We start from the raw sequence: 24,094 nt of genomic DNA, 5'->3' as shown, positions 1-24,094 counted from the left end.
ATGTGTGGCTTTTCTTGCCCTTTGGTGAGTTTTGGGGTCTAAGGCCAGCTTGGGATCTGAGAGAAGCTGGTCACAGCCCTGGGGCAGGCCTGAGCATATACTGAGTACTTGCTGAATGCTATGCCCAGGGCTTTACTGGTACCGTCTCATTTAATACACACAATAACCTCATGAGAAGAGGGCAACATTGCCACCCCCACTGTACAGATGAGGAAACTAAGGCTCAACAAAGTCAACTTCCTTGCCCAAGGTCACACAGTTTAGCAAGAGGCAAAGCTCTCCCCACGCATCTGAGCTGCTGCCCCCAAATCTTGGTAACTTGAGGATGGCTGTTTGTAGGGAGCCTGTAGAGGGCCCGGTGTGCTCCCAGGAGTTCCGCCTATGTCACCTCCTTTCACCCTCACAACAATTAAGAGAGAGGAGGTTGTAGAGACTAAGGCTCAGAGAAGTGAAACAACTGGCCCAAGGCCACCTGGCAAGTCAGGGGACAGAGCTGGGATTGGAATTCTGGAGCCAGTCTGCCTCGGTCCAATCCTGGCTCTACCTCCTCACTGCTGTGTGCCCTGGGCAAGTCACTTCATTCTCTAAGCCTCAGTTTCCTCACCTGTAAAATGGGAATAAGGACAATACCAGCCTCAGCAGGGTTGTCATAAGGATTAAATGAATTAAATCATGAGAAGTGCTTAGTGCACTACCTGACACAAAGGAGGTGCTCAATAAATATTAGCCACAGGTAAGTTTTTGAGGCCAAGAGAAATATGAAGAGGTGTGTCTGTGCTGGAGTGGGGGATAGCTGTGTGAGACCATGTGCCAGCCTGTGTAGTTTTGATCAGGGCACCTGGGGCATCTGTGCAGATGCAAGTGTCCGATTGTGGAGGTTTGTGTGTGAATAGACCTCTGTTGTCTGTCCATGTCTGTGTGTGTCTGTGTCCCATGTCCTCTCGTACGTCAACTGTGCTGAGGGTGTTTCCACATCTCACAGATGACATTCATGTGAGGATCGGCTCCCGATATTTGCCACATCTGCCCCATTTCCTCTCTGGGATTGACGCTGGTACTGTCCTTTAAATTGACTCCTGTTACTAGTAAATAAATGTATGTTTACACATAATATAATTAAAAATACATTTAAAAATAAATGTATTCTAAATGGACCCTGAAAATCAGTGTCATTTGCTAGAATGTAAAAAAAAAAAAACAACATGAAAACATTAGGGCCTCCTAAGATTACTCGATGCTCCAGTGCTGGAAATTATTGGGGTGGTGGCCCTGTATTGGGGTGGGATGTCTGTGTGTTGGTGTGTGCATTTGTCAAAATATGTCTCCATGGGGGTGAACCTTTGTATGTGGGGAGTCTGAGTAGGACTGGGAGGGAAGGAGTCCATGTCTGGGCACACACAGGTGTCTGTGGGAGGTGTGGTGTCACCAGAGGCCTGGTCAGGAGGCCAGTCCTCCTGCAGCTCTCGAGGCCCTGGCAGGTCAGTCTTATCGCAGCCTGGTCCAGGCCCCTGCCTCAGAGGAAGGAGGGCCCTCCCTCGCCTCTGGCCATTTGCCAGGGCCATCCTCTTGTCCCTCACCATTAACTCTAATCCCATACCTATAATTTCCCTGATCCTGGGACAATGGCAGCCTTGAGACAGGCCTGGCAGCTACAGATACCTGGGTAATCCATGAGTGGCTGATGTCCAACGTGGGGCATGTCAGAGACACCCCCTCCACCCACCCATTTCACCCTTGGATGTCCACACAGCACACTCATGGCCACCTAAAGCCTCCCCACAACCTCCCCAGACTCAGTGCACTGATGGGGAAACGAAGGCACAAAGCTGTGGCAGTTAGGAGGCCTGTGTTCTCACCAGGAGCAGGTCATGGCCTTGAACAAACTGTAGCTCCTCTCTGAATCTCAGTTTTCCCATCTGAAAACGGGAGAAGCATTGGATGCTCTGGCCTCCAATCTGATTTCAACATTCTTTGAGTGTCAGACCCAAATTTACCCTGGGCAGGACATGGGGGCTAGGCTGGCAAGGGAAGCCCGACACTGTGACCTCACTGCCTAGGGAGGCAATGATGGAAGTTCCGTGCCCATGGGCACTGGTCACCTTCCCAGATGCTCCCAACCTTGGATAAGGAAGTGGCAGCTTCGAGAGATGAAAGAACCACCCCCAGGGCACACGCACCTGTGGAGCTGGGACTTGAACCCTGTCTGCCAGAGCCCACGTCTCCCCCTTGCTCCGTCCCATGGGGCTCAGCAGCGAATGCATCCCCCTCTTTAAAGAAACCAAGGTTCAGACAGGGTATGTGACTGGCTCAAGGTCTTTGATCCTGGGCCCACAGCTGTCAAGCCCCAGGGGTCTGCCAGAAGCTGAAACTTGGGAAGACAAAGACAACATGGCATTCCCAGCATCTGTGTCCACACCCATCACCACCCACCCTTCTCCATCCCAGCCCACTCTCAGCTCAGCTACCTCCAGGAAGGCGTCCCAGGGATCTCGCCATTGTTGGAGTTACTCTGGCACCCTTGACACCCTCCCTTGATGCCCCAAAGTTCATTTTCAGATGTTTGTCTCACATCCAGGTAGGCAGGTGAGGGTGGGCACCTTTAATATTTTGCAGATGGGGACATGACAGCTCTGCTAGGAAGTCACTCTATAGTGAGTAACAGAGTCGGGATTTGAACCCAGGAATTTTGGCTCCAGAGCCTTCACTCTAGGAGCTAATGCCCAGGGGTATTTCTCCTCCTCACGTCCCTCTCTTGCTCTAATCCCTTCCTTGGCTCCCCAGCACCCTCACTAGGGCTCTTGAAAGGTCTACACATCAGACTACTCTAGAGGTTTGTTACATATGGCGGTCCCCAGGCCCTCTATCCTTGGCCTGTTGAGTCGGAGTTGCAAAGATGTGTATTTTATGAATTCCTTCCCATGGGCAGGCCCAATCCCTGACTCGGCTTCGGTGCCTGAGGAGACTTGCAGGTGACTGAGGAGCTGGTGGGGGTCAGAGTGTCCTCTGGGGTGGGCTTTGGAAGGAATTGGGGAAGAAAAGGCAGACCAGAAACTAGGTAGCATCTTCTGCCCTTTTAAACGGCAAGGCTGGTGAATGTGACAGTCAGGTGGCCTGGCTGGACTCCTGTGTGACCTTGGACCAGAGGCTTCCCTTGCAGAGTGCTGGCTCCCTGAGTGTAAGACAGGGAGATGATGCCAGTGCTGACCTCACGGGCCATTGTGGTGACTATATGAATTCGCACCCCTCAGCGCCTTGTAGACAGTAAGTGCTCAGTAAATGCCAGGTGCTGGCCTTCCCTTCTCTTCCCTCAGAAAGCTGCCTTAAAAATACTGGTGCTGCCCAGTGCCAGGAGGGCGTGGCGCAGCGGTGACTCTCGCAGTCTGCTGGTGGAGTCCTGACAGCAGAGTCACTTTGGAGAACCCTGGGGGGCTGGGGAAGCGGAACCTGCGCACCCATGACTCTGACCCAGCAACCCCGCTCCTGGCTAGTCACCAGAGAAACAACAAATAAAAACGTGTCCCCAGAAAGACCTGACAAGGATGTTCAGAGCAGCTTTATTCATCAGGCCGACGACTGGAAAGCCTGGGAGCCTCTAGACAGGAGAATGGGTAGGAACTGTGCGCTCAGGGAATGGAGCCGTATAAACGGCAGAGCGAATCCTTGTCTCACACACGTGCATGAATTTCATAGACATCGAGTGCGAGGGAAGCCGCACACAGGAGGGTGCATGTGTGGCTTTACGTTGCTGTGACCCGCAAGGGCAAACTGCTCCTCCTTGTGTGAGCAGCCAGGACAGTGGTGACCCTTGGTGGGCAATGACTTGGAGGGACACCACAGGGCTTCCGGAGTATCAGTTTGTGAAAATTCATTGAGTGTACACTTGTGATCTGGGCCCTTCTCTGTATGTGCTTTATATTTTAATTAAAAGTTTATTTTTTTAAAAGTACTGTGTGGTTTAGTAACCTGGCTCAGTTTCTAGAGTCATTGGGATGAACACTGCACGGTCAGGGGTTCCGAGGTTATAAGGTGAACCAGGCCACTGCCATCGCTCCTCCCCATCTCACCAGGCAGGAGACAGGCCCACAAACACCCAGAAACATGGTTACAGCCTCACGTGTCACAGACTCCAGGGGAGAAAATCCCAGAGGGCTGTGGGATCACAGCCAGCTTGGGGATCAGGAGGGCTTCTTGGAGGAAGGGATACCTGAGTCAGTACCTGCAGAAGAATTGCAAATGAAAGCTAGAGTCTTAAGTCTGTATAGTAACCTGCAGGGCCTGTCACTTCCTTGGCCCCATGTCCCCCACTCCCCTCCACCACACAGGCCTCCCTAGGGTTCCTGGATACATTGCCTCAGGGCCTTTATACCTTCCCTCTGCCAGTCTGGCTTTTCCCCAGATATCCGCCTGGCCCACTCCCTCTCCTCCTGCTCCAATCTGAGGCCTTCCCTGATCACCATAGTGAAAGCTGCACGCCTCTCCTACTTTATTTCTGTCACCAGCCTCTGATGTACCGTGTGATATGCTTATCTGTTCCCTTCAGAGCTGTGCTGTCCAATGCAACAGCCAGTACCCACATGAGGTGACCGAGTGCTTGAAATGGGGCAAGTCTGAGTTTGCTGTCCTGTCAGTGGATTTCACAGACTTAGCATGGGGGAAAAAAAAAGTAGAGTATGTCATTAAGAATTCTATATTGATTAAATGTTAAATAATATTTTGGATTTGTTCGGCTAAATAATCTATACTATTAAAATTAATTTACTTGTTGGTTTTTAAAAACTTTTTAAAAAATGCATCTACTAGAACAATTTTTAATTGGGTTGTAGTGTTACTGTTCATCTCCAGTGCAGGGGATTTGTCTCTTTTGTTTACAGCTGTATCCCTAGCACCTAGCAGACAGTAGGAGCTCTACAAATGCCTGCTAAAGAATGAATTTCTCTCCACCATCATCTGCACCAGCCTTAGGAAGGGAACAAAACAGCCTGCTCTGGAGCCTGGGGGACACTTGGCCTTGGGGAAAGTGGGATTGACGCCCCTCCCCCAAGTTGGTCCAGAGTTCCTCCCTCCAGGCCCCAGGGCCATCTCTATGCCAGGCCTGGGGAAGGAGCAGCAGAGGGTCAGAAAACCCAGCAGCCTTAAACTCTTTCCTTCCCTCCCTGGGCCTTAGTTGGGATAGGTGGGGAGGCAGGGTAGATTCTGTGCCCCTGGGATGGCCCTTGGGGAACTCTGGAGGAAGACCCTAGAGTGGGCTGAATGTCCACCCCCCAGTTCTTGGGGGAGGAGGGTGCCTCTGCAGCCCCTGGGCACCAACCCCAGCTCCCCACTCCCCTTTCTCACTCCTCCAGAAGAAAGGCTTAGCCAGGCCAGTGGGGAAAACCGCAATTTGTTTCTGACATGACACATTGACGGGTTCCTGGCGTCCGTGCCCCCTTTGTGCCTCCAGGGCCCTTGTGGGCATATAAGGGCCTCTCCTAGGCCTGAGAGGGTAGAGGAGCAACCAGGAGGCTGGGAACCCCTACCCACCCATCGTGGAGCTGCAGGAGCAGGTAAGGCCGCCTGTGGCTGCCCTGGCCTTGTCTAGGTCCCCGACCATTGCCCCCGTGACCAGCCTGCTGTCCTGTCTGAATAATAGCACAGAAAGAAGTCACCATAGGAGGGCACTCGGAGTACCTGGAGGGTGATGGGAGGTAGAGCCCATTTTACAGATGGGAAAACTGGGGCTTAGAGAGGGGCAAAGGCAGGAACGAGTGGACTGAAGACAGAATTATTCTATGGACTGGGCTAGAGGGGTGCCTATTTTTCTCTAAGCCAACTGTTTTCCCATGGTGGGACTCTTTCCTTCTGTGAGAGACACTGAGGTTACAGGGAGCCACTATGGGACTAGTTTTGGAGAAAGTGGACAGACACCATCGAGATGGCTGCTGGTCCGTGTGTGTCCAAACACAGGTGTGCAAATGAGGAAAAGTTGCCCTCTCTTGGCAGTGCCAGAGCAAGTGGGGTGGGGCTGGATTTCTTCCCGTTTAGCCCCCTCAAGAGACATCCTCCCCAGCACACGGCCATGCATGGAGGCCCTGGACATTGCCCCTGCCCTCTGGGAGCTTACAAGGAAAACAAGGACACAAACATGATGCCTAATTGCAAATTGTGATAAGCACCTAAAAATGAAAATTCTGGGTGAGGTTCAGTGACAGATGGGCTTCTTTAGACAAGGTTAAGGAGGGAGGGCTTTCCAAGGAGGGGACATGTATTTGGAACCTGAAGGGTGAGGAGTCAGTCATGCAAAGAACCAGAGGAAGAGTTTTCCTAACAGAAGGAACAGCCTGTGCAAAGGCCCTGAGGTGGGAAGGAGCTTCTCATGTTTAAGACCGAGGAGGTCAAAGAGGCAGGCAGGGACCTAGTGGGTATTGGGAAGAGCAGCGGGGAGTGGGGTTTAAGCAGGGATAACACAAGGGGATAGGAAGGTATGTGATTGAGTGGGCAGATATGGAACTCCATAAAGAAAAAGCCTTTTCTATGAAACTAGTAAGTTAGCCATCCTCCCATTTCCCATCCTATTTCTTTCTTTAACATCATTCGGATGGAGGCGGGAGAGGAGAGAAAGGAGACATTTTAAGTCAGATGGACTTGGGCCCAAATTCTGGCCCTGTCACTGATTAGTTCTGTGACCTTGGTCAAGTCCCTTCCCCTCTTTTAACCTTAGTTTTCCCATCTCTGAAATGAGATCCAATGAGGGAGAGGCTGGGAAAGTGCCCTGGAGGCTGTAGCGTGCACCAAAGTTGTACCTCTGCAAGTGTCAGCTGCTGTTTGCATCTGGATGGAGAGGGCTTTTCTGGGAGTGAAGCTGCACTTGAACTGTGCCAGCCCAGCGAGAGGGCCCCAGGGCGGTGCTGGGGCACAGGGAGGGGAAAGGCCTGGGCACGAGGATTGCCTCAGAGTTCCTAATTCTGCCCCTGACAGGTGTGCCACAGACGATGTTGGGCATGTGGTCCCTGCTTCTCCTCTGGGGTCTGGCGACTCCATGCGGGGGGCTGCTTGAGACCGTGGGCACACTCGCTCGGATTGACAAGGATGAACTTGGCAAAGGTGAGCCGAGGTGGACAGTTAGTGAGGGGCCCAGCTGCAGAGTGAAGGCCCCATGGACATGCGTAGAGCTCATGCTTTCAGGAACAATGTCAGGTTGCGATTCTCAACTGCGTGGGGAATTCCGGGAGTTAAAGGTTTGCTTGCAGACGCCAGGGAGTGGTTAGTTCACTTCTTCTGGGAGGTGGATGGGGTGATATGGGCTGAGGCCTTGCAGGACTCTGTCTGCCTCAGGGGCGGGGATGCATGGGGTTGAAGAGGCCAAGGGGAGGGTGCTGGCCATCCCACGTTTCTGGGGCGCAGGATATCTACTAGGCATTTTGTGCTCCAGGATGTCACCACCCAGGGTGACAATCTCTTGGATAGTAGAGCAGTCCTGAATAGAAAATGCTTCAGGGAGGCCACCCCCATCTGCCCCAACCTCCACAAGGTGGTCCCTTCTGTCTTGCCCCTCTCACAATCCTCACAGTCAGGCTAGAGAGCCCAGGAGGAGCAGAGGTTGCCTTCTCCATCTTGACCAAGCCCTGGTGGCCCTGTGCTCCCTCCTTTGAGTCTGTCCTTTTTGGTGCTACAGGGTGGCCCAGGATCAGGAGCCCTAGCCATACTACTTGCCTCAAACCCGATTTGTTGTGTGAATTTGGGCAAGTCTCTGGCCTTCTTTGGGCCCTAGTTTCCCCATCTGTAAAATGAACCTATCTCTCCCCACCCTCTCTGTAGCCATCCAGAACTCGCTGGTCGGGGGTCCCATTCTACAGAATGTGCTGGGGTCGGTCACATCAGTGAACCAGGGCCTCCTGGGTTCCGGGGGGCTGCTTGGAGGAGGCGGCCTGCTGGGCTACGGAGGGGTTTTTGGTATTGTCGAGGAGCTCTCTGGGTAAGTCCCTGTAGTGTGGCCTCTTGACTGCCCACCTACTGTGTGCTCTACAGTAAGGCTGGTCTTTAGTTCAGGGACTAGAAGAGAGATGATGGGGGTGATGTGGGGAGCCCTGAGTACAGAGTCCCAGGACTCGAGTCAGAAAATAATAAGTCTACTGCATCTCGGGCAAGACAGGAATGGTAGCAAGAACCTGTGGTTGAGTGTTCCAGCTCTCGGTTGATTTGTTATTTACTGTGTGACCCGGGCAAGTTGCTCAGTCTCTCTGGGCTAGTCCAGGCATCCACGTGGCTCCCTCCTTCCTCTTCTTCATATGTCTGCTCCAAAGAGCCCTGCCCTAACCAGTCCTTGGTTGTCCCCTCCTTTCCTTCACCCATATATTTCACTGGTTTGTGTCCTGTCTCCTCTGCTAGATTATAAATCCCAGGAAGAGTGGGACTTTTATCTGACTTGTTCACTGCTCTGTCCCCAATATCATAAATAGTGCTTCACACATAATAAATGTTCAAAAAATATTTTTAAATGAATGAAATCACATAATAACTAATATTTATAACGTGATACCACCTAGCCAGGGTTTCTGGTGCCTGGCATTGTGCTAAACATTGTACATGAATTATCCCACGGAATCCGAGGTAGGACTGTTATCAATCGCATTTAACAGTTGAGGAGATTAAGACCCTGGGAAGTGAAAGGACCTGCTCAAGCTCACCCAGCTAGGGAGTGGTGGCAGTGGGGGGTCTCGGTGTTTAATTGCAGGCCATACTGTCTGCCCCAAGCAGATGGGAACCAGCCTATGGTTGGTGGTGAATCAGAGGAAGGCGAAGACCAGGAGCCAGGGATGTCCCAGGCACTGAGGGACTGACCCTGTTGGCCCTCCCCTTGACTTCCATCCCAGGCTACAGATCGATGACCTCACACTGCCAAAGGTGTCGCTGAAGCTGCTGCCAGGGTTTGGGGTGCAGCTGAGCCTGCACACCAAGGTGGGCCTGCATGGCTCTGGGTGAGTGTGCCCTGGGAACCTCTATCCTACTGCTCCCCACCCCTCTGGCCATTGGGGGCCCCTATCCTGCTGTCCCTCCACACTCTCCCCAGTGCCCCCTATTTTTCCCACTCTAGTTCTTGTCCAAGGGACTCCCACACCACTGTTTCCTTCTTGGATCCCACCCCATTGCCCCTCCGCATGTACCTCCATCCCACTGACCCCCGGGGACTTCCATTTCGTGCTCCCTGGAGACCCCTACCCCACTGCTTGGAGCCTACAGGAGAGGTGGGAAGAAGGCTCAGGGATGTGCAAGACGAGGGGCCTTCCGGGAGGGGGGGTGAGAGGAGGGCAGGGGCGGGGCTGCTCGCGGGGTCACCCTACTCGATCACCAGGGTCCCAGCCCAGGGGCGGGCGTGGTTAAGGAGGCCCCGGTGGGGGGGGCTTGGCGGCCTAGCCACGCCCCAGCGCCTGTCCCGCAGGCCCCTGGGGGGCCTCCTGCAGCTGGCAGCCGAAGTGAACGTGTCCTCGCGCGTGGCGCTGGGCGTGAGCTCGCGGGGCACACCCATCCTCATCCTCAAGCGCTGCAGCACGCTCCTGGGCCACGTCAGCCTGCTCTCGGGGTGAGTCCTCTGGGGAGCCCCACCTCGCCCAGCCTCCAGCCAGCCCTGCAGGGACGAGCCCTCTGGCTCAGCCCACAGTTCGCACCATCCACTCCTGGTGTCCCCCTTCCCGGGCCCTGAGGTCCCGCTGTCACCTCTCCCAGATAGAGCAGGGGCCTTCGGTGGTCCCCTCCATCTGATCTGCCAGCATCTCAGTCCCTGCTGTCAGCACATCGGAGACCCAGCTCGGTTCCTGACTTGCTGTGTGACCCTCAGAGGAAGCCCCTCCTCTGCCTCAGCCTCAGTGTCCCCATCTGTATAATGAGGGCCTGTATTTGCTGATTTGGAAGGCCCTGGCGCTGTCATATTTGTCTCTTCTCCCAACTGTTCAGGCACAGTGGCCTTCCCTACCCTTGTGTTGAATTATCATCCCCAGGAGACAACTGAGGCCCAAAGAGGGCAAGGGACAGGCCCAAGGTCACACACCCAGACTGAGGCAGGGATGGAGGTGGCCTGGTCTCTGCTCAGGTCCAAGGCTTTTCCCAGTGCTCTGCACCCACCCTCAGAGGCACCTGCCTCCTCCTCTGCCTCACACTTTGTATCTCCCCCATTAGTTTCTATATTCCAGGCCTAATCACACATCCCACCCCATCTTCGTTGGGTGGCCCTGAACAGTGATGGGTAATCAGCTCTGTTTTAGCTCCCAGGAGTAGGGTGACCAGGGTTGCTCTTGTCTCCAGAAGGGCCTTAATAAGGGGATTCCAGACAGGGTCTTTGGGCCCTTAAATCCCATTGGCTTCCTCCTGCTTCTGTGGGCTATGGGGGCTTTGGAGGGAATGGAGCCCAGGATGGTGGTGGTGCCCTGTGGTTGTGGTTGTCACTCCTCCCTCTGTACTCTTATAATCTTTAAACAGACCTGAGCCCATCCGCATGCACTTCTCAGCCACAGGCCACCCTCTCATTCACTCACTCACTCACTCATTCATTCAACAAATATTTATTGAACCCTCACTCTAAGCCAGGTGCTGCTCTAGGTTCAAATTCACTTCTCTGAAAATGTTGGCAGAGACAAAAGGAACAGATATTTATTGAGCACAGACTGTATACCTGACATGTATACACTCCCATTTAATCTCGGCAGCAATAACTCTGTAAGGGAGGCACTGTACAAATGGGGAAACTGACCCCCCCCCCCCCCGGGCCTCATGATGAGGCAGAGCCAAGATTTAAACCCAGTCTCCTAGTCCCAGCCAACATCACCAAGGATGGAGACAGGAGATACCCAGAGCTCCCAGTGCCCACCCTGCCTGTGACCCAGGTTGGCACCGTTCCCGTGCGATGACCATACTCTCAGGCTTCTCACTTTGCCCAGGTTGCTGCCCACACCGCTCCTTGGGGTCGTGGAACATACACTCTTCAAGGTGCTGCCGGGACTGGTGAGTGTGGGGGCCTCTCTCCCCCAGGCTGTGCCCCTCCTCCCCCAGCTTTGAGTAACTCTGGGCGCCAGGCAGGATTAGGCTGTTCTTCCCTTCCACGCCCACCAGGTAATCCCATCCTGGCCTGCCCACAGACGCCCAGGTGCCGCCTGTGAGTCTGAAGGAGGGTGGCTGGCACAATCCTTCCCCAGACCTCTGAATCCTAAATTTACAGCTTCCGATGACGTGACTCTCCTGCTCCTAAATTCATGTCCCTTTCTTGTCCCCTGCTCTGTCTTTGCCACCTGAAGTACTATTGACTTTAAACTTTGCTTTAAACTAGCTTTGAATTAAACTTGGGTCACTTGGTGAATTTCAACTGAGCCCTGTGCTTGGCACACATGTTCAGAAAGTTACATACATGTATATTAATACTTCATAAGACATGTATATTAATACTTCATACATGTATTTTAATACTTCGTAAGACAAACACATTATGATCAAACTGCTCCAGGACGCTTGTCGATGGCCGGCCCCAGCCATCCTGGCTTCTACCAGGGGACACGAACCACACTTGAGAAAAGCTGGTCTGGCCAAAGGCCCCTTTCATTGAGGCCATAGAAGGAAGCGCTTTGCTGGGGTCCCACAGCCAGCACAGGGCAGTTGGGCCTCCTGTGAGTCCTTGTGAAGGCCACCTGTGGAGGTTGCAAGGTTGTGGGAGCCTGAGGTTGGCAAAACTGCCTTGGACTTGAAGAAGCCAACTGGAAAGAAGCTCGGGGGAGAGGAGAGCTCCCAGCAGCAAGGACCCCAACCAGGCCCATCTCAGGTGGATTTCAACAAGAGGGCTGCATTTAAATCGTGACCCCTAACTAGGGTCTGTGGGACAACTGGCAACAACACAGGATTTGTTTGATTCAGAGGTTTTAAAAATAAGAGCTAATCACTAGCATTTAGAGATTGGAGATTTCTCTTAAGGATCCAATTTCTGGCATTTCTTGTGCAATCAGCCACCCTGGCAGAACGGTGCATTCTTCCCGAAGGTCACACGGCTGGTGCCAAGGGGTAGCTTCTCCACCTGTCATAGCCCCTTTGTTGTCCTCTCACTTCTGTGACATGCCTGACTCCAGAGGCCATGGAGGATGAGGTCCCAGGGTTTAAATGAAAAGACAGCCTTCTTTTGTCTCTTTGAGAACAGCTGTGACCTTGGGCAGGTTGCCATTCTTCTCTGGCCCCAGATGTAGAATGAAGGGGCTGGACTGGGTCACCTCTGAGGTTCCTGCTCAGGTGGACTCAGATTCCTGAGTTTCACAGACTCCAGATCCTGGGAACCAAAGCACAGCACAGGGGTTTTCAGTAAATACGCGGTGTTGTGTGTAGTGAATGCCCCGGCCCAGGCCTGACTCTCGGGGGGAGGGGGGAGGCACCCTTCTTCGGGGTACAGATGCTAAGTTTCCCGGGGTCCACCTGGATAGCAGGAGGGGCCTGAGATCTCAGAGGGAACAGCTGCCTTTGTCCCCTCAGGATGGCCTTGTCCACATACCCTGACTGGCCCCTGAAGTATGTCTCCCTGTCCCCCTAGCATAGCATGCTTCGAGGTTCCTGAGGGGGCCCATGTGACTGGCCCTCTGCATCACCTTCTCCACCCTCCCAACACATCAAGCTCCAGCCCCTCCCCTGCTGCTGCACTTATCCCCCCATCCTTCTCTACATTCTGCCTTGCTTTGGTCCTCGGGACCACGAAGCAAAACGTTTATAGAAAATGCGACTGTCCCCTGTGCCAGGCTGGGGTGCACTCTTATTTTCCCGTAACACCTGTCTCCTCTGGACGCAGCTGTGCCCCGTGGTGGACTGTGTGCTGAGCGTGGTGAATGAGCTCCTGGGGGCTGTGCTGGGTAAGTGGGGCCCGACCCGCTTCTCCTACCCCTTTCCCATTACCCCAGTGGGTGGGGTACCAAGGGAAGAGTTAGGGACAGGATTCTGGGACCTTTCACTTCCTCCTCAGACTGATGAGGGCGCCACTTTGAAGAGGCCTAACGGGGGAGGTCTGGGCTGAGGCTGGTTCAGTAGGGGACTCACAGCCATCCAGGTCTCCATCTGCTGGGGGCTTCAGGCCACTTACTAAGCACCTGTGGCCTGCCTGGCATGGTCAGAAATATGAGGCAGATATTATTATTATTATTGTTGTTGTTGTTGTTGTTATCTGGACAGACAAAATGACTGAGGCCCAGAGAGCTCAAGTAAGGAACCTGAGACCCCCACAGCCACAGTAGCCACCAATCTCTCTGAGCGTGTGGAGACGTGGATGCCTTTTGTGTTCACACGTGGGCTTTGAAAAGTATAAAAATAGAAATAAGGATAGAGAGGTTGGGGGCAGATGTCTCTATCTGTGGTGTGATGCGAGAGAGGCAGGGCATCTCAGTGGTTAGTGACACCAGCTCTGAAAAACTGCATTCTCTCTTACTGCTCTGTGGCTTATGTGGCCCTGGGCTGGTGACTTCCTCTGTCTAGCCTCAGGATCTTTATCTGTAAAATGAGGATGACGGTAGTGCCCATGTGAACACTTAGTAGAGTGCTAGGCACTCAATAAATGGAAGTAGGGCCTGTTATTATTCGGGGCTTAGCTCGTGGGGTCCTTTTCCCTCTTCCTCTCCCCATGCAGGCCTGGTACCCTTTGGGACTCTTGGGTCTGTGGAATTCACTCTGGCCACACTGCCTCTCATCTCTAACCAGTACATAGAGCTGGAGATCAACGTGAGTGCCTTCTGAGGCCTTGCCCACTGTTGGGGAGGGGGAGGGTACTGGTAGAGGCTGGGCAGGAGATGCTGGGTCAAAGCCACATGGGTGAGCAACCCTGAGACCCCCCCATGCCCTGTCTCCTCCCACTGCAGCCCATTGTGAAGAGCGTAGCTGGTGATATCATCGACTTCCCCAAACCCCCCAAGCCCATCAAGGTGCCTCCCAAGGAGGACCACACATCCCAGGTGACCGTGCCTCTGTACCTCTTCAACACCATATTTGGGCTTCTGCAGACCAACGGTGCCCTCGACATAGACATCACCCCTGAGCTGGTGAGTGTGGCACCCTACCCTGCTGTGCCCTGGAAATGCTAATGACAACCCGGTCACATCTTACTCATCAGCCTTGGCGAGCCCTTTTCTCTAAACCGGACAGAGGCAAATTTGTAGCATGCGCATGCCTGTTCTTGTTGTTGTGGCAAACATTGCTTATTGACAGTGGCCCTCTGATTGGCTAAACCTAAGTGGGACTTCTGAATCTTCCCTCCCAGGAAGTTACTTTTTTTTTTTTTTTTGATTGATTTCAGAGAGAGGAAGGGGGAGAGAGAGAGAGAGAGAGAGAAACATTAATGATGAGAGAGTTGTTATTGATCGGCTGCCTTCTGCATGCCCCTGACCAGGGATCAAGCCCTCAACCCAGACGTGCCCTGACCCGGAATTGAACCACGATCTCCTGGATCCTAGATTGATGTTCAACCTCTGAGCCACACCTGGCTGGGCAGGAGGTTACTTTTAATTAGTCAGAACTGGCATGTGAAATGCAGCCAACTTTGCATCCTTGCATGAGATGATCACTTTCAGAGTCAAAAGCCTGATTTTATACTAAAGTGTGAATGATTAACATTTCTAATGCTTCTCAAAAGCAGATTTGAGTTGGAGAGAGAAAACTGGGGTTGGACTATTCCAAAGGTCACTTGGACACTTGTTCTGAAGCCTCTGAGACCTCTCTGCTTTCATTCTGGCCCCTCACACCTCACAGATGTCTGGAAGGTTCAGCCTCCCAGAAGCCTCACCAGAGGCATTTTCTTGGCCTCAGTCCTCTCCAAAGGCAGTGAGCTCTGAGCCACCTGCCATCCCCTTCTCCCTACTACATCTGCAGCTCAGGCTCAAGGGAACAGGGGGTGATCATTCAATTCCTGCATGGAGGGTCCAGAGAGCCCTGAACCAGGCTCCTGAGCTGGAAGGCAGAAGTCTTCTGGCTGGAGGGAGTTGGCAGTCATAGCCAGGCAGAGACTCTGAGTGTGAGAGTGCATGTGTCTGAGCAGCGTGTGTGTGTGTGTGTGTGTGTATTAGGCAAGAGAGAGGGGTCTCAGAGGACAAGTACTGCCCTCAGGTGCTGTCCATCCCTATGGGGTGATGGCTTTGTGTTGGGTGAGAGTCTGGGAACCCTCTGACCAGAATATGTCTGTATGTTTATCCTGTGTGAACAGGTTCTGAGAAGTGGACATGTGTGTTCAGAGGTCTCAAACATCAGGGCCCCGGGAGCCTGGGCCATTTTCAATGAGCAGAATGAGGACAGCAGGTCTGGTAGGACTGTAGTGATTTAGGGACCCTTTGCCCATTTCTCAGACAGCTGCCACTCAGCTTCCCCAAGGAGAGAGTGTACACGCCTAGTATGATCAGATTTTTAAATTTTTCATCCAGAGACTGGCAAATTTATATGAATTTCCTGATTTATAAATACTAGAAACAAATGCATAGTTTTTGAAAATACAGTTTGGATTAAAAAAAAATGTATGGGGTCAGATCCTTGGACCTTCAGATTGTGAGCTCTGGCAGAGTAGTTTGAAGGTTCTGGAATTAGCCAGCCCAGGTCACATCCTGGTGCCACCCCTTACCAGCTTATGAGTCTGGATAGGAGCCTCAAGTTCCCCATCTGTAAAATGAGAGTAATCAGAGCACCCACCTCTTTGAGCTGTTCTAAGTGTGACATGAACAAAGGCATGCAAAGCATGTGAAATGTTCTTGGCATGTAGTGAGCACTCAGTGATCATTGGCCAATAGAAGGAGCATGGGTGTTTGTAGAGATGTGTATGTGATTGGTGGGGTGGGGTGGCATGTGGGCAAAACTACTTTGTGTGTGCTGGAGGATCCCTGTCCTCTCTCTGTGTTCACCATGCCCTCTAATTTGGTCTTTGGGCCAGGTTCCCAGCAATGTTCCATTGACAACTACAGACCTAGAAGCTTTGGTCCCTGAGGTGAGTGACCCTTCTTATGAGCTTTGATCCCTGTAGCTCTTTCCTGATGAGCCTGAATGGACTCTAGAATATTTCTCAATACAGTTCTCCAGATAGCTGCAATTGAATGTGGAATCCAAATTCACACTAAAGTGTGAGGGACTAACATTGTATCTTCTCCTGATAGCCTAGCTGCCCCAGAAGTCAATTGGGCATTTCTCCTATGATTGTTCTTTTTTTGTCAAGGAGAAGACAGAAGATTCTTTCCAGGTTAATGAGTCCCCTCCCTCCAACCACCTTAGTTCATCTTAGTCTTGGTCTCTTCTGTTCCAAGAGAGAAGACTCAGGGCACTGGCCTTGGGGAGGGAAGTGAAAGGAGAAGATTCAGGGAGAACATCAGTCCAAGACTGCAGGGCCTGGCCTCAGCCTTCCTGTTAGTTCAACTGGAGCTGGACCAGATACTTTCCATCTGTGAGAATCTGAATTCATACAGAAGTTGAAATGACTACTACAAGGTCCTTACATAATAGCAGATTCTGATAGAGGTTGGAAAGAGGTCCACAAGATCTGGGTTTCTCCCAGAGAGGAGGGAGAGGGAAACTGAGTTTGGGGACACAGAAAAACTCTGAATCCTTGAAGGTGGTGATTCAAATTAGCCTTAGTGGGCATGGTTGGGGCCTCTGCTTCTTGGAGTCCTTAGCTAAAGGGCCTAGGAGTCTCAGGCAAAGGGTGAGATTGGGGCTAGCCATTCAGAAGCATTTCCTGAGGGCAGGAGTCCTAAATGGCAGAGAGGGACTTGGGGGTGGAAAGAGCAGGGACCATGGATGCAGCAAGCTGGGCCCTGTTCTTCCAGCTTGGGGAGCCTGGCCCTGGCTCTGGAGGCTAGAACTGTGTTCTCCAGTTGCTGGCCTTGCAGTGTCAGAGCCCCAGCTCCAAGCCTGGTGCCATGGCTTTAGAATCTGAAGACACATGAGGGTGAAATTGGTGGTTTCCTGTCTGTCTGATCCTGCAGCTCTGGGAGTCTGAGTTTGAGGAACTGGTCCCCAGATTCCAGCATTCAAGTGACTCCAAGCTTCTGTGACTGTGGTTTCCAGCACTTCCATAATTCCATGATGTCGTGATTATGAGACTCAGAATTTCCTGCTTGTGTGATTCAGTCAGTCAAGTAATATTCACTGAGCACCTACTATGTACCAGGCCCTGTGCCAGGTGCTGGGCATCCAGAAGGGGCAAAGGTGAAAAGTAAACCAAAGTCTCTGTGCTCCAGGAGCTGCCATTCTGATGGGGGTGACAGGCATTGAACAAATAAACAAGTAGAAGAGACACAGTGTCAGAAGGTAGAAGAGAGTGGAATGGTAGAAACAGACCAGGAGCGCAGGGATAGTGCTCCTCAACAGGGTGCTCCGCAAAGCCTCATTGAGGTGACATTTGAGCAGGAGGAGGGGGAGGGAACCATGCAGGTGTCTGGGGAAGACATTTCCAGGCAGCACGAATGGCAAGTGCAAAGGCCTTGAGGTGGGCACCTGCCTGGCAGGTTAGAGGAACAGTGAAGAGGCTGGTGAGTCTGGAGAGGAGAGAATGAGACCAGGGCTGGAGGTGAGATGAAGAGGGCAGAGGAGGGGTCACGGAGGGCCAGTGGGCCTCAGGGCGATTTTGAGTCTGAGTGAGACAAGAGTCTATTCAGTTGTTCCATGGGTTGGTGGTGTCGCCCCGCCTGACTGTCAGCCTCATGCAGGCTGAGATCAGGCCTGTCTGGTTCAGTCTGGAACCTCAGCACCCAGCACGGTGCCTGGTGCGCTTAGGTGCTCAGTGAGTGTTTGTTGACTCACCGGTTGACTCTATCAGTGGGGCATCTAAGCTGCCTCATGGCCCTTGTTCTGCCTCTGCCTCTCTCCAGGCCCTGGGGAAGCTGTCCTCAGGCCAGCAGCTTGTGCTCTCGCTGAGGGTGAAGGAAGTACCCATGGTCACACTCCAGAGCAAGAAGGCCACAGTCTCCATTGCAGCTAACATCCATGTGCTGTCCTACCTCCCTGTGGGGACGCCTGAATCCCTCTTCGAGCTGAATGGGGTGAGTGGCTAAAGGATGGGAGCCCGGCACCGGGGCTCTGAGCTGGGCTGCATTTTCCAGGCCGCTGGGGGGTTGCCGTCCCCTCGATTTCAGGATGGCACAGTGTGGAAGTCCCTCTCCTTTACTGTCATCCTCTGAGCTGATACCCGAGGCCCACTTAGACTCCTGCCTCATTCACATCTGACCAGGCCCAAGGCCTGTCAAGTGGCCAAACCCACAACCTAGGTATGTGCCCTGACTGGGAATTAAACCCGCGAAGTTTTGGTGTACAGGACAACACTCCAAACAACTGAGCCACCCCGCCAGGGTGCCCCTCAGTTTGAATACTCTACTTCTTAAACACCAGAACCTTCAGGTTACCTCCTTATAGCCCAGCGTGGACCCTAACACACAGTAGGTTCTCAGTAAGGTTAGTGGAAGGAATGGATGGTGGAGATTCATGTGTTGGTCAAGGCAGACTTGTCCTCAAACTCCTTCTGCCTAATTCAGAGTAACCTCTGCCTCTTTTCTCCTGCAGGTTATGACTTTAAGTGTCCAGCTGGCTCCTTCGGCTACCAAGTTGCACCTCTCCCTAGCCCTGGAAAGGTAACATGGGGTCCTGGGCTTTGTCTTTAGGAACAAGAATTAGGGACCTACAGGATCCTCCTTCCATTTATCAGGCACCAACGAAGTTGCAGGTGTTTCCCCAGCATCTTCCTTGCCTCCAGGACCTGCTGGGGGAGGGGATGGTGTTCGCCTGCTGTGCAGATGAAGCGCCCGGGGGCTCAGAGAAGCAGGATCCAGAGCAGGCTTCTCCCACAGCATCCGCTCAGAACCTGGCTCTGGAGACAAACCAGGATATGGAGTCCAAAGCCCTGGCTTCTCAGCCCCAGAGATAACTGTGCTTGAATGTGTAAAAAGCTTCACTATTCGGGTGAACTAGTTATTTCTCTAATCTCTCCACCCCTGTGGGATCTGGGCCTCACGATAATTGTAAGAACCAAGATGATGATGTTGATGGCAACCCTTCTTCACACAGGAATGTCACTTTGCCATTTCCAAAGCCTGGGCTGGCACAGTGGGCTGTCCCTAGAGGCAGGTCTACAGTCTGAGCCTCCACTCTCCAGGCTCAGTGCTCTCACTGTGGCCTGCAGGCTGGTCCTAGCTGTCCCTCTCCTGGATTTGGGGGCTTTCCCACTGGTCTCCAAGATCTGCCCCTCCTGAGCCATAGGCACCCAGTGCTTACCTCATGCCCTCAGGTTACATACAGTTGCCCCCCTGCAAGGCTCCATTGCTGCCCCATTTCTAACCTCACCTGCTGCCTGAGTTCATCTCCCCTTCCTGGTGGCAGTTCATGTCTCAGCCCCTCAGCAGATAGACTCTGTGTCCAGGCTCCGGCTCTGGGCCTGCATTTGGGTCACCTGCAATCCACTAGTGGGCTGCTGCCTTTAGTGCGTGCCTCCTGGATACAGAACACCCTATGGCCAGTGCTCAGTCTGTGGAGGGCCACTCTTTAGAGAGGCTCACCCACTTGCACCAGAGTCAAACAACTGGGAGTCAGACTGGGGCTCCAGGACCACGGAGTCGGAGGTGGTGGTCATGGTATCTCAGAAGGAGGCTAGATCCCTCCAGGTCCATTTTACAGGTAGGAGAACTGAGTCTCTGAGTCAAGGCTGGGTGGAGACAGAGTTGGGCCTGTAACCCTGTTTCCTGATCCTGGACAAGTAGAGGTGGGGCAACCTGGGGTGGGATGGGGCAGAGCACTGCTCAGTGGCGGTGGGGTGGAGGCTGGGGCCCCCAACATCTCTCTTCTCTCCACCAGGCTCAGTGTCAAGCTGGCTTCTTCCTTTGCCCAACCCTTTGATGTAAGTTCCTGGGAGGGTGAGCAGCTTGGCAGTGGTGAGCTTCTTCAAGTGGGGTTGGAAAGGAGGTGGGATGAGTCATAGGCCATGTGACTGACCTGGCCTCAGTCTGAGCCCCAACAAGCCAGAGTGGGCAAACATCAGGGCAGGTGTGTGTGTGTGTGTGTGTGTGTGTGCGCGCGCGCATGTAAAACGGTCATCATCTTAGGACAGTGAATCTGAATCTCATGATCTATCAACATCTGGGAAACTTAAAAAGTTGTAAACTTCTAGAATCTCACAAAGGTCCAAAATTCTGGAACTTCTGGAACTTATTACACAAGTAATAAGGCTCCCGAACTCAGAAAGTTCTAGTATTTCAGAGCTCCACAGAGCCCTTAGTTTCCTGCTTCTCACAGAGTTCTGCGGTTCTGGAATCTCATGATCATCTCAGGTTCTAGGACATTCTAAGGGTTCTTAAGTTGGTAGAATCTAAGATCAGACCACACAGAGTTCTACTGGAGCTGGTACATTTTAGCCTCATGGGGCCCAGGGTGAAGCTGTCCTAAATCACAGAGTCCCCTCTGGGGTCACTGGTGGATATCCCACCCCAGTGAGCCCTGTGCCCACCGGGAGCTGTGTCCTCAGGCGTGGGGGAGGCCTGGAAGGAGTGCTCTGCTGCCTGCAAAGCCACACCTCCCACCCTCCCTATGCTCTGCTGCAGGAGTCCCACTTAGAAGAATGGCTCAGTGATGTCTTCCGGGTGGCGTATGTGCCGAAGCTCAACGGTATGGGCGGCCTTCGCTGTTCTTTTTGAACGCTTGGAGTGTCTGAACTTAAGACTGTCAAATCTTTTGCCTCTTTTCTTCTGATAGACAGTGAGGCTGGAGAGGGGTGGATCCCCATTTCTAAGATGCAGAAATTGAGGCAGCAATGTTTCCTTTTAAACAACACTCACTAGCATCTACATCATGGCAAACTCTGGGCCCCAAGAGCTATCTGACCTGGGTCTTCTCCTCAAGCTCACAGTCCAGAGGGAAGCAGTCATATAAACAAGTGATTAGAATATATGGCCCAGAGTGTGTAAGGGACTGACAGAACCTCGAGGAGGCTCTGCTGAGGGGAGCCACTGATGACAATGCAGAAAAGGGGCATTTTTGTTTGAGTTTAATAGGATGAATAGGAGCCTGCCAATTAGGGAAACTGAGTCCCGAAGAGGAGAAGTGGGTGGCTCAAGGAAGGGTGGAATAGGGTCAGCAGTTCCCACCGTGGCCCCCCTCATATATTTGCTTTCAACCATTTCCTCTTCACAGTGGAGCTGGACGTTGGAATTCCCCTGCCTAAGGTTCTTCATGTCAGTTTTGCCAATGCGGTCCTGGAGATCATAGAGGTGAGTTTCCCAAGCAGGTGTGGTCTAGATGGGCCTTAGGCGTGCTTCCGGATAGCCCTGCTTGACATTCATCACGAGAGTCTGCCCCTGCACTATTTTCTAAATCCCTCAGGGCATTGCAAATGACTGAACTTGGGAATGGCAAATAGATGACCACTCCTTCCTCCCTAACCCATGGCAGACATTGCCAATCAATCATAGTTCTTTCCTGATGAACTCAGACCCATGTCTGATCTATAGGGCGCAATCTCAGATTCACTCACAGAATCCCAGTTCTCCTGGTCCAGGGGTGACAAATGCATGTGCTGTGCCCCCTTCTCCTGTGCCTATGGCAGGCATGGCTAATAGATCTTAACACTTCTTGTTGAATATGGACATAGCCTCACAATCCTTTTCGATCCAGCACAACTTTGAGTTTTGAAACAGTGCTGGGAGGTAGACAGATCAGAGAGCTCTGAACCCATTTCTCAGATGAGGACCAAGGCTGAAGGAGGTCAAGTTTTTGGCCCAAGGTCAACACAGTAAATTAGCATAATAAATGACACTTGAACTTGGGTCTCGTAAGTCCTAAAGTCAGCAAGTCAGTGACCCCTCCCACACTGGATGTCATTTATTCATCATTCATTTATTTGTTCATTCATTCATTAATGAGTGCCTGCTGTGTTCCAGGTACAGTGCTAACCACAGGGCATAAGAGGGGCACAGAGATGGATGCAGAGGTGGGGGGCATGGCAAGAGCGTTGGGCACAAGGACTCAGAGAGTCTAACTAAGAACCATTGCTCCTTGCAGAATGCCGTTGTGCTGACTGTGGCATCCTGAGGCTGAGAAATGGCTGCTGCCCCTCCCTGTTGACTTCCAGAGTTCTGTCCACCTGCCTACTCAGCCTCAATTCCCTTCCAGTCTCTAGCCTGTGTCAGTGACAATAAAGTGTCCCTTATTCACCCGGGCCCACCCAGGTGCTCTGGCCCTGCAGCTATGCCCCAGCCTGGGTGGGGACTTTAGGGCTAGCCACAGGACTCTGCTTCGGGGAGAGCTCTGCGGCCTCAGTGGCCAGTCCCGGACTTTCAATAAACTGCTCCTGCGTGTCAGCATCTCTTGGCTAGTCTGTTCCCAGTCACACAGGAGTCACCTTGGCTTCTGCCTCTGGTGCCCTCCCCCTCTCCAGACAGAGGCTCCTGGGAGGCGAGCGGACTTGGGACATTGTCATTGTAGCTTTGTGTTCCAACCTTACCTGGCTGGCTGGGCAGCCTGTGTTCCCCTCCCAGTTCTCTCCCCTCTCCTCTCTCCATTTTTCTAGATGCCTCTATCTTTGTGTCAGACACTGTTCTAAGTGCTCTAGATACATCATGTCATTGACTCCTTGAATCAACCCTCCTTTCTAGGAACTAAACCTTCATTCTATAGTTGAAACTGAGGCACACAGAAGTTAGGTGATTTGCTTAAAGACACACAGGAAATGATGAGGTCAGGATTTAAACCCAGGCCCCTGAGTCCAAAGCCCAGGCTTTGAACCGCCACACTTAGGGTGGGGAGATGAAACAAGATGTGCAAGGAGCCCTGTGTTGAGCTTACAGCCCCGGAGGCTGACAGTTCATGAGGGAAACAAGGACTGAGTGGACTGATTCTGTTTCCTGGTCCCTGTGGCCCCTGCATGAGCCCTCCACTTGGCCCCTTGAGTGGTTGAGTCACCTTTGGGTGAGTCACCTCCCAGGGCCTGGTCCCTCCAGCTATAGACAAAGGTGCCTTTTGAACACTAAGCCGAGGTGACCTCCCTGAGGTGTCAGTTACACTAATCCTCTTGGAGCCCCAGGGGACAGGCCTGCCTTGTGGTCATTGGGCCTGGCTGGCTCAGGACTGAGGATGGGCACAGAGCCTCATGTGACTGACGATATCCACCTTTGTGTGTGCGCTGCCCTCTACAGTTTACAATGTGTATTGGTCCCTTTGGGAAGGGGGTGCAGGAGGCACATGGCCCTCTTTGCATTTATTTCTGTTTAAAAAGGTGATATACTTGCTTAATAAGCACTTATATCACTCTAAGTGTGAGGTGATGGGGAGATGAAAGGGAGCTGCTGTTTACTGAGCTTCCATGAGGCTCCAAGCACATTCTTGAAGGTTCCTATGTAATCCTCAAAACCTTACTGGGAATGTGCAATGATGTCCACTTCTCAGATGGCCAGACTGAGGTCCTGGAGGAGAAGTGACCATCCAGGTCACATAGGACAGATGGGAGGTGGAAACAGGTGTGCATGACTCTTGGGTCCCTGTCCTTGGAGCCCTTCCAGCCCCACAGATGGTGGGGTATAAGGTGGTCCAGACCCTGGGCTGAGGAGCCTCCTCACACCCCTCAAGGCTTTCTCAGACTTGCTGTCCCAAGGAGCCAGCGGGAACCCAGGATGACAAGGATGAAAATGCCATCTACTGAGAGCCTACTGTGTGCCAGGCCCTGCTCTCAGCACTTGGCATGCTGAAATCACTCACTCCTCACAGCAATCTTTCGAGGCCAAGATGTTCCAGCCATTACCTTGAAACCAAGGAAACAGAGGCTTGGAGAGAACTAGCATCAGAATTCAAACCCAGCACCCAGCTCCAGAGCCTGTTCCATTAGTGTGCCCACGGCAGGTGGGAAAACTGAGTTCCAGAGAGGGGTAGGCCCAAGAGCCAGTGGTGACATCGGCAAACTTGATGTCAACTGTGCCTGCCTTCAGAGCCCCCAGTCCCTCCAGGGAAGGAGGAGGCAGGGTCTCCTTGCAGTCACCCTGACTTGAGCAGGCCTTGTAGGGAGAGAGAGATGTCTCCTCACTCCAGAGGCGTTCTCAGGTGGACCCAGTGGGACCGGAGGAGGTGGCATCAATTAAACAGAGGCAGGACCTAGGCTGGGGGATGTGAA

General features: G+C 52.7%; 1 protein-coding gene across 1 annotated transcript; it reads left to right on the top strand.

Annotated features, from left to right (window-relative positions):
• The first annotated feature begins 6,968 nt into the window (after positions 1 to 6,968).
• On the top strand, positions 6,969 to 22,023 carry BPIFB3 (BPI fold containing family B member 3). Its single transcript, XM_016200569.2, has 15 exons — positions 6,969 to 7,080; positions 7,795 to 7,951; positions 8,850 to 8,954; positions 9,416 to 9,556; positions 10,908 to 10,971; positions 12,785 to 12,845; positions 13,613 to 13,704; positions 13,842 to 14,021; positions 15,893 to 15,946; positions 17,823 to 17,993; positions 18,511 to 18,578; positions 19,795 to 19,837; positions 20,538 to 20,601; positions 21,127 to 21,203; positions 21,994 to 22,023. The coding sequence occupies exons 1-15, from the start codon at positions 6,969 to 6,971 to the stop codon at positions 22,021 to 22,023; spliced, it is 1,419 nt and encodes a 472-aa protein (XP_016056055.2).
• Positions 22,024 to 24,094: the final 2,071 nt, after the last annotated feature.

This window comes from Miniopterus natalensis, chromosome 7, assembly GCF_054644295.1.
Source record: "Miniopterus natalensis isolate mMinNat1 chromosome 7, mMinNat1.hap1, whole genome shotgun sequence".
In the NCBI taxonomy this organism is placed as follows: Eukaryota; Metazoa; Chordata; class Mammalia; order Chiroptera; family Miniopteridae; genus Miniopterus; species Miniopterus natalensis.
This window is presented reverse-complemented; position numbering and strand designations above follow the sequence as displayed.

Bases quoted from the DNA above. Each gene is read 5' to 3' on its own strand.
- BPIFB3 (XM_016200569.2), top strand. From the start codon at position 6,969: ATGTTGGGCATGTGGTCCCTGCTTCTCCTCTGGGGTCTGGCGACTCCA. The intron at 8,955-9,415 runs GTGAGTGTGCCC...CCTGTCCCGCAG, and splicing joins GTGGGCCTGCATGGCTCTGG to GCCCCTGGGGGGCCTCCTGC. The intron at 9,557-10,907 runs GTGAGTCCTCTG...CACTTTGCCCAG, and splicing joins CACGTCAGCCTGCTCTCGGG to GTTGCTGCCCACACCGCTCC.